General features: G+C 37.7%; 1 protein-coding gene across 1 annotated transcript in view; it reads right to left on the reverse strand.

Annotated features, from left to right (window-relative positions):
* The window catches only part of MYO1B (myosin IB), a 200,428-nt gene that overhangs the window by 10,422 nt on the left and 179,556 nt on the right, over positions 1-10,450 (reverse strand). Inside the window, exons 24-27 of the mRNA XM_004385602.2 lie at positions 8,563-8,649; positions 5,261-5,335; positions 4,102-4,236; positions 2,089-2,195 (exon numbers count right to left, since the gene is read on the reverse strand). Coding sequence (XP_004385659.1) covers positions 2,089-2,195; positions 4,102-4,236; positions 5,261-5,335; positions 8,563-8,649 — 404 coding nt within the window. The remainder of the gene's footprint in view (positions 1-2,088; positions 2,196-4,101; positions 4,237-5,260; positions 5,336-8,562; positions 8,650-10,450) is intronic.

Below are 10,450 nucleotides of genomic sequence, written 5' to 3' on the forward strand. Positions count from 1 at the left end.
AATAATCAGGATAGAAAATCACTTACAAGAATCACCGCTAAGACTAAAGTGCACAGCATCATGTGTAGGAAATGGTACCCTCATTCCGATCTGCTGGAGTTACTAGGTGGTGCAAAGGATTAATGCTCTCAGCTGGTAACTGAAAGGGTGGCAGATCAAGTCCACCGAGAGGTGCCTCCAAAAAAAGGGCTGCCAATCCACTCCTGAAAAATCAGCCACTGAAAACTCGATGGAGCACGATTCTACTCCGACACACACGGGTCACTATGAGTCAACTGATCTGATGGCAACTGGTTTGATTCTTGGTTTTTCAAATTTGTTAACATAAGGTTAACAGCTGCCCACGAAGGATTTATTAATACCTTTAAACAATGTGTGGCAATGCAAGAATGAACGCAAATAATTACCATCACCTGCTCCAAAGAAACATTTCATTTTCTTGGAAACAGCAAGGAAATCAACAGACATTCTGGGCAAGACTGGATCCAGAGTGACCACTTTAGAAGAAAACTACAGAGAACTTCTATTACCTGGTAACCAAGATGCTAAGTAGGCAATATATGAAAGAAGAATCAAGCCTATTCTCCTACGATATGTACCCAAATAGACAGAAGTGGCTGAGGCAAACATTCACAATCAGAGCAGTATTCTTTCAAACAATCTAACTCTTGCACATATCCCTAAGTTGTCAGTTTCCTGAAGACTTGCGGGGTGAGCCTCTAAAATGGAGCTTCTTCAAAGACACCAAGAAAAAAACTGCTGCTCGAAAGGCACTAAAACCTTCAGTTTCAGCCACAAAGTTCTGGTGATTTGCAGATATCGCTTTAAATGCTTGGGTTGTGGGTGGAGCATCAGGGAAGAAAAATCCACGTAGGCGGTCAGTGTTTCACAGCTTCCATGATATAAGAGGACGACTCCCACAGGAGCCGCGGCCACGTCACAGAGTGGCGGGAGGGTGGATTAGTCCGCCTCTCTCGCTGCTGTAAGGCAAACCTGCCACCATCCCCCAAAACTGATAAAACTACCCAAAAAAGAACTGGCTTGACGTTAACATTTTCTTTGTTCATATTTAAATATGTTTTCAATAATAAAAAATGTTAAGGACCTTTTGTTTCCTCAAAAATGTCTTTTTCTCCTTCCCGTTTCTGAAGGGTCATCTACAGGGAATATTCGCTAAGAAGGTCACTCTCTAATTTAAAAATGTATAAAGCAAAAGGTGAATAAAATTAGTTGCTGAAGAAAGCATATCGACAATTTCCCTGTTTGAATATGCTTTATATACAGCCGTTTTGGACACTTTGGATTTAGCCACTGTGCTTGAGTAAGGGGAGCATGTGCCACCTGAAGCAGACAAATCTAGCTAACCAAGGAAGCTGTGTAATTCAAAATATTTAAATCAAGCGAGCCTGACAACTTATGTTCGCATAATCTTTTAAAAGGAAGAGGTTTTAAATGTGTATAAGGATGCAGAGAATGTAAACACAACGTATGTAATATATGTGAATATACTTAGCATATAGTACATTTTTATTTCTAGGCTATTTTTTTGGAGAAGCTAAAAGTTGCCATACATTTGTTTTGAAATTGTACAATCTCTTTTATAAACACTCGATGAAAAAGGGATAGCAATTCTGGAGAAAATGATGAACTTAGGAGACGTAAGAAAATTCAGATAAGCAGTCTTTACCAAGGACTTCACTTGGTAAACTTGCAATTGGTGTTCTTTTTCTGAGTACGTGTGTTTACAATAAAGGAGCTGAAATTGCTGCATAGGCCACTGAAGTCAAGCCCAATTATTTAGCAAACCAAAGGGTGCCGCGGATAGTACTTAAGCAACACTCAAAAAGCGATAAATGGGCTCACTTTTTTCATACATCTTACAAACGAGGTTCTGACTAGGCTCCACAGGGCTGTGGAAACCATTGTTTAAATGTGTTTACGTACATATTCATATCCAGCTGATTATAAAGTAATTCACAAAATTAAAAATCACTCATATGTTACTGACACCAAACTCCACTAAAAAATACCTATAAGTATATTGGAGAAACTTTTAAAACGTTTATGGATGAAGCAAAGCCGTAATACCTGGATGGGTATAAAGCCTTCTTGTCTTTGAAAAGTTCACTGGCTTCTAGTTTCTCTTCATAAATGAGTTTCTGCTGGTCTGTGAATTGGTCCCTGTATTTTTTACACTGTAAAATATGAGAAGAAAAAAGCAAACATCACTTATCGGGATCACTATCCATTCCTAAGCACACTAAGCCAATTTAACAGCAACAAGAGTGAGTATGTACGAAATGTTCATTTAAAAGGCCAAAACAGAAATCGTAAAACATTTTTCCTTTGTGGGTTTTAAAAAGTTGGTCCTGGAAAATGTCACAGAAGCTATTATTTCTATTGCAGAACTTAGCATATTTCTCCAAAACACACAAGGGCCTAGCTGGCATGGGCCCTGCTAGGAGCACTGTTTCCTCCCACCTATGATGGCAGTTTGTGGAGATCCTTTAGTCCTGTGACTATTCACAGTGAGAAAAACATCGTACATCACAACCCAGTGCACATACTTACACACGCACATATAGACAACTGATACAAAAGTTTTATAAAACAATACTTACCCTTTCTATATGTGCTGCCATTTTCTATTTTATTGTATTCATTAAAAAAATGCTGGTAGTAATCTACTAAATTGATTTCATTACTCACAAATGGGTTAGGACTTGTAGTTTGAAAAATACGTCTCCAAATCCCCTAAGTCCCCACCCCCATCATCATTTCACAAAGTGGACAGGAAGCCTGAGAAATGCTCCCTTCACCCCAATTCTGAGACTGTGCTGAAAGGAGGTAGGGAGTGGTGGGAAGGGCAGGGCCAGGACCTTAGATGAGCTCACTAAGAAATTCAGTTACAGGTATGGTTCGGAACCACTGAAATAACTGTAAAAAGAAATGTTAGCGATGCTGCCCACCTTTTCCACGGGAAGGCTCCCTTCAAGAATAAAGAGCTCTCTCATGCCCTACCCTCAATCCCAGGGAGGTTATAAGGGTGAGATTCAGGAGCCAGGGGAGAGCAGACCCAGAGTAGACCCCTGACCCTAGCAGCTCCCTCCTGTTACTTCTGAAATGAGTTTCTGTGTCAGACTTAAAAGGGGAGGTGACCAACTGAGAGGTTGGTGAACCTCGCCATGTTGACTCACTAAACTAGGGGACAGAACTCAGACTCTAGTTCCCTATGTTATGCTGGTACCATTCATTATACCAATTAGCGATAATGTTACTCTCTATATATTTGTGACTCTGATACATAAGGAACACGCCAACACTGCTGGGCAGGGAAGAGCTTTCTGGAAGATGTTTCCATTGATCCTTCATTTACTAAATACAAGCCCTCCAGCTTAATGATTTTATTACTTCTGGTATTTGTATATATTTAACATTATATATATCAACTGAACTAAGTGATCGCAATAAAGTTGACATCTATACAAGTACCCCATGTGCTCCATGCGGGGCAACACCTAAATTATATGCTGAGCTCTCATATAAAATTATGTAAGTCAAAATATAAGGTATTATAAGACAGATTTTCAGCTTCCCTTTAGTTTAGGTGGAGGACAATTTAATGTCTTTTGGGGACTTCGAAGTCTTTTTTACAGTCTATCATACACAGTATGCCTGTGTAGTCAATAAATCTTATGAAGTAAACTCATACAATTTCCAGGATTTAACTACACTGTCTGAAGATGTTCAAATTTTATGATTTCTGTCTCCTGTAGAATTTCTCAGGTAAAGAGAACAGAGAAACAAAAAACTAAACTACTTGAAAGCAACGAGAACCTGAAAGGGGAAGACAATCCAATTCTGCGCTCCCCTTCCCACCCACTATAAGAGCAGACTGCCATAGGGAACACCTCAGCTGCTGCAGGATTTCCCACAGAAAGCCAAATACAGTGCATGGCTCAAAAATACCAAAGTCCTCGAGTAATTCTCTTTGAGGCCAGAGAAAGAATGTGTTAAAAATGTGCTTTCAAGTAACATTCCTCAAACACTCAAAATATATGATAGCAAGTTTCTGAAAAAATACAGCAAGACATCGTTTACCCTCCACAAGTGGAAAATCCTTTTTAGCTCCTTGTGAGTGGAATCCAAGAATAGGTAAGGTCTGGACGGCCAGTTCTTGTCTACTGGAGATAAGGAAGGCATCTTATTTTTCATTTCCAAGAAGTATTTTTGCACCTGGGTTGAGTTTGAAAGATGATACTAGATTAGTAAAATACAGTAGAAAATATATTATTTTACATATGCTATGATCAATAAACAAGCCAGTCTTTAGTGGAATTTAGCATGTTGTAGTCCATAAAACTTTGTAACTCCTCTGGAAAGTTTCTGTTCCACTTTTCATATGAACCTGAATGACTGAGAAAGAAAACTGATACTAACCCCAACACCAGCTAACACTAGAGGTGGGTTGTCTAAACAGGGAGTCTCCAGTCACACGTGACTATTTAAATTTAAATTAAGTAATTAAAATTAAATAAAGTTAACTAAAGTTCCTCACTCATATTAGTCACATTTCAAGTGCTCAACAGCCACGTGGCTAGTGGTTACTGCACTGGAGCACACGGATACAGAACATCACAGAAAGTTCTATGGGATAGCGCTGCTCCAGTGTATTTAATATGTGCCAGGTACTGTTCTAAGAGCTTTATATCACAATTCCATTTTCATCTTCACAACTCTGTGAGGTTCGTGCTATTATTGTTCCCATTACAGATGATGAAACAAGGCTCACAGAAGTTACGTAACTTGGTCAAGGTCACAAATCTAATAAGGCAGAGCAGGCTCCAGAACTTGCACTCCTTGCCACTACATATTACTCCTCTGAAAGCAAAGGGACCCCAGAATCCATGCTGGCAGAGTTGCATAGTCTCACTCATTCACCCCTCCACCCACTAACTTGTTGGCCAGTCTTGCCCTGCTGCAGCTCACTGGAAGTTTAGCAGGGCAAGATCCAGGCTTTCTGGGGTTTACTTTCTCCAAAGTATGTTCTGTCCATCAGAGAAACATTTTATTAATCATAGATGGGCTACTAATAACTCTTCAATGCAATTTTACCTGAATTCTTGGGAAAATGATGAAAAAAGGTTACTACCTCTCAATATCATGGCTGATTTAATCATTCCCAAAGAAGTCATACTGTACTGAGTTGGTACTAATAATGCTCATTAGCCAAATACATCAAGTGTAAACAGTAACTTACAATTCTCTGCAGTGTAAACTCGTAAATTTTCTTTCCAGCATTGGCTCTGAAGAATTTTCTGTACTCCCTACGTACCTTAAAAAAGAGGCAGATGACAGTGGTTAATGTGTGGCTAGCAGTTGCCCTTGAAGATGATACTCCTCGAATAAGGGTAAAACTATGCAGAACAAGTAAATTTATAGTGTCCTTTCTGATGTAGCAAAATAGTTGAAACATATTCAGACAGTGGATTTTAAGTCAGAGAAAAAGAAATGAAGATGCATAAAGTGATAATACCAGAATGTTTTGATGTTTTAAATCCTCTCACGAAATTTTAAAGAGCTGATTATTTGACAATAGCATTTTACAGGCATAGCTGTCAACTCTTCACAAGTTATAATATATTTCAGAAAAATCACATAAGGTAATTTCTGCTTCAAATTCTTTTTAAAAGGCAAAAAATATCTGAAAAACTGAATTTTCCAGAAGCCTTGCATATGAAGATAGGACTTCAGAACTGTACAATGAGAACTGAATGTGGCTAAAAATAAGAATTTTAAAAGAAGCTTTTAAACTACCATTATCTTCCATTTAATTGTATTAATTTTTCTCTCAACTTTACTTCCACCAAACTTTATAACATGATGTTTTAAACGCTGTTACAGCATGAAGTATAGTTTTAGTTTACATATTTCTTCCTTGCTTCACTGTCATATTTATTTCATATACTAATGTCTAACAAATAACAGGAACTAAATAAGGTGTTTGCTGGATCAATGAACGAATGAATGGAGTGACAGTCAAATTTTGAAATTGAGGGGAAAATATCTAAAACGTTTATTAGCATCCAGATATAAATGGGAGAATGAGCACTTAGCAAAACACTAACCTGTTTGAATAATTCAAACATTATATACATTTCTCTTTTGTCTTCAGTTTTCTGGGTTTAACTGCACATGTTTAAAATACTTCTGCATTAGGGGTTGTAAAACTAGCAACTGGCAAACCAAAATCTGTCTGTAAATAAATGTTTTATTTGTGTTTATTTTTTTTAAATTAAGAACTTCACAGAAGAATCCAGACTGCAAATTTCTCTTAAATTTTTCTATGATCTAGGAGCAGCGGGCCCCATTCCCACATGACAAGGACTAGGTGGACCAGAGTAGGTATAGCTGCCTTTAGAAAGGACATGCATGCTCCAAACTGTCTAAGGCCCCATTCCTCCTAATCCTCCTTCTATCTGCTGCTCCCCTCATCTACGTGACCTGCCTGGTCTCTCTGGGCAGCTGAGCCCAGACCCACTCTCTACAACTGAGGATTATTGTTGCTGTTGGTTGCTCTGACTCACAGACACCTTATGTAACAGAATGAAACGTTGCCTGGTCCTGTGCCATCTTTATGATCGCTGAAATATTTAATTTCATTGTTTTGGCCACCGCGTCAACTCATCTCACCAAGGGTTTCACTCACTTTCATCAACTGTGCGCTTTACCAACCACGATATCCTTTGCTAGCTATTGGTCCTTCCTGATGACATGTCCAAAGTAAGCCAGCCAAAGTCTTACCATCCTTGCTTCTAAGGATTATTCTGGTTGTATTTCTTCTAAGACTGATTTGTTTGTTCTTCTGCATCATTTGTTTGTTCTTGTGCATCAAGATTTAAAAATATTTGCCACAAATAACCATACATTTATTTATATTCTACGTTACTGATTATCAGTTCTCTCTTAGCCGTGAAGTTGTTAGATTCATAAATATTTCGAATCTCAAACGAATACAAGGTTGGAAGGGACAAGGAGAAGGAAAATGGTACCTACTAACTGGCTTTCATTTATATAATATCTCTCCTGAAATTCTAACAGCCTAGGAAAACAGACAAGTCAGGATGAAGTTACATGAAACGTATCCTTAAAAATATACTAGAAGTCCTAATATACTTAGTTGAGCCTCATTATAACTGAACTTACTGCAACACGCTTTTTGATATTCCACAGGGCAGGCTGTTTTTCCTGAAATACAGCTACATACAGTAAAAGCCTAGCGACAACATGGCTGACATATAAAATGGGTGCCTCTTGTGCGGACTGGAGTTCTAAAAGGGTCCACTGAACTTTGTAAGGACTTTCACAGAAAGAATCAAATCATTTCAAAGGCTAAAACCACTGCTCATACCAACATAATCCTCTTTCGGAAAAATGTACAAAATGATTATATTCTTGAACTTCAAAAAAGTTTAATCTTATTCACAACAATAATAATGGTAACATATGAAAATAGCACTTCTGTCTAAAGTAAACCCAGTTAACTTTAGCTAAAACAACATTCACCTACAAACTGAATTTGCTTTGTAGGTTGCTAGCACGCACCCCTAAGGTGGAAATTATATGCAGTTAAACCCAGAATACTGAAGGTAAACATGAAGTTACTGGCAGAGACAACAGAGACTAAATATCTTGACTCAATTAGTTTTTTCCCTTCCTTTTATGAAAATTAGAATGCAAATTAGAAAATGTAAATAAATGGGAATATTTTCCAGCTTTAAAAAAAGTAAAAATAATAAAGAGAAATAGTGTCAAAAGTGCCTAATTAGCCCCCAAAAAGGAAATATGAATGGCTTCTTATCACGATTATTGACTGAACATTAGACAGATGAAAATCCTTATGTCATGCCAAAGGTTTTCTAGAACTCAGATGTCATATTTACTTATGTCTAAACTAGTAACCAACATTTTCAAAGAAACCCTGCCTAAATTACAAGGTATTTATTTGAATTGAAAGTTCTCCTTAACTGGAATGATCCACTGATCACTGACTGCAGTCTTGTTCATCAAAATCTATAAGTTTACTGACGCAAAACTCTTCAGTTTCTGTGCTGAACAATCAGAATGACAGTTGCTTTGAGGAAAGTTTGGCTCCAAGCAGTCATCACTGGAGCAGAACAGGCAGATCAACGGAAATAAAAGCCAGGCTGGTCACTGTAGACAGGAGTCGGCTTTTAGCTCAACTACTGTAACTCTATCTCATGGGCTAAAAAAACCAACTTTATACTTACAAAGATAACATAAAATAGAACAAAATATCTAGGATAAAATAAGCTACACTGCTATTATTTTAAACCTATTATTTACAGAAATATACCTCAGTCAAATTAGAAAGTATTAGTGTACAGGTTTATTCTCAAAAAGAAACAAAAATTAGGCAAGATAACATTCTAAAAGACTGTGCAGACCATGAGCAAGCATAATCAATAGTTTTCTCAGTGTTAGTAGGTGCTAGGTTTTACTGAGTTCACCCTGGACAGAAAGAAGTGATTGAGAAAGTACCTTCAGTCCAAGCCAGTAAGCCCAAATGACAGCAACCGCATGCTTACGCCTAGCCTCCTCCTTCAAGCGTTTCAATTCCCTTCGAGCCTAAAATGTTTTAGATAGTAAATAATAGAGACAGCCAATGCAGATAGCACAAATGACCAGAAAAAGATACCCCACCAAACAGAAGAGACAATTTATGAATAAGGATTTCAGAGTGATAGAAGAACAGTGCATAATAATTTAAACCCAAGGAATTAGGCAGGGCCAAGTGGCACCTTAGATGTTCAGTAGAATGAGATTCTGTTCATTCTACCAAAGAAGGCAATCTGTGTGGAAACTGAAGAATTCACCCTCCCTACTCTCATTCTTTCGCTTTTTTCTCCCCTGTCTCTCTCCCTCTTCACTTCCTTCTCCACACTCTCTCGTTCCTTATCAGGAAGTTAGAACTGTGGGTGGTACCTAATGTCTATGAAGGGAAGTAGATTTCCCTTCACTGCCAGCTCACAGGGCTAAAAAGGCTATAGATCCCTGTTTTTTTTTTTTTTGTAATTTTTTTTTTTAATTGTACTTCTGGTGAAGGCTCACAGAACAAATAGTTTCTCATGAAACAGAAGTACACATGTTGTTTTATAACATTGGTTAACAACCCCACAACATATCAACCCTCTAACTTCTCAATCTTTTTTTTTGGTGAAAATACACATAGCCAAAGATACAGCACTTCAAAAATTTCTACATGCACAGTTCAGTGACATTGACTATGCTCTTCCAATCGTGCTGTTCTTCTCAATCCCAACTCCCAGTGACCCTATAGGACAGAGTAGAACTACCCCATAGGGTTTCCAAGGCTGTAAATCTTTACAGAAGCAAACTGCCACATCTTCCTCCCTTGGAGTGGCTGGTGGGTTCAAACAGCCAACCTTTCGGTTGGCAGCTGAGCGCTTTAACCACTGAGCCACCAGGGCTCCTTGGATCCCTGTTAGCACTCATTAATTTGAAAGTATAAAAAGACACTCTTGTGTCTTTAAAAAATTGGGAGGAGCAAAGGTTGTTTCTCTGAAGTGCAAACAAAAACCAAAACTCAAAATTCTTTCCAGTTTAAAAAAATTAGAAGTAACGTATAAAAATTCAATTATTAACTAAGGTCCCAAACAGTAAAATATTCTGCAGATTGAAACAAAACAAAAAGTGAAACAATTTACAGGTTTAAAAATTAATCTCATGCATCCTAGTTTAAAAAGCAGAAGTCCAATAGCTCTGATTTTTCATTACGCTATAGTACTGAGACTGGGAAATGAGCTTACTCAACGGAGAAATCCCAGCAACAACCGTCTAAAAGTCAGCCTCTGACCTGTTTATTTTCCTTGCTTTACTAAAGGAACTAGCTTGCTCTTCACATATTTTCAGGAAAAACACAAATGAACAACTTTCGTCAGTTTTTGGCAAATTAAACTCTTTATGCAGGCAAATGTTGGCTTTTCTCATTTTTCTCAGAAGATGGGCTTAAAATGTTGACAAGGTAGGCTTAAAAACATAGGATTATTTTAAAAAAAAAACAAACCACAAGAGTATATTGATATTTGTCTTTCAATAGGAATACACATTTTTAGCAGAGATGACCTTTGATTTTTTAAAGTAACAAAAATATCTAAAACTCCGTCCCTTGGGGTATGTGAAATGTTCACAGAGCCCATGACTATGCCTGGGGATTAGTGAGGGTATTTCAGGAGGCCTTTGTTTCTGAAAGCAAACAGCTGATGCTGAAATTCCTGGGATTCTTCAGTGGCAATTATAGCTAGCTTTGCACGAACACAGTTTTCTGTTAAATCACAGATAATTCTTTTCTTATGTGACATTTCACTTATAATAATCAATAGCTGCTACCAAAAAAAAAAAAAAAAAA

Source organism: Trichechus manatus, unplaced genomic scaffold, assembly GCF_000243295.1.
Source record: "Trichechus manatus latirostris isolate Lorelei unplaced genomic scaffold, TriManLat1.0 scaffold00142, whole genome shotgun sequence".
NCBI lineage: Eukaryota > Metazoa > Chordata > Mammalia > Sirenia > Trichechidae > Trichechus > Trichechus manatus.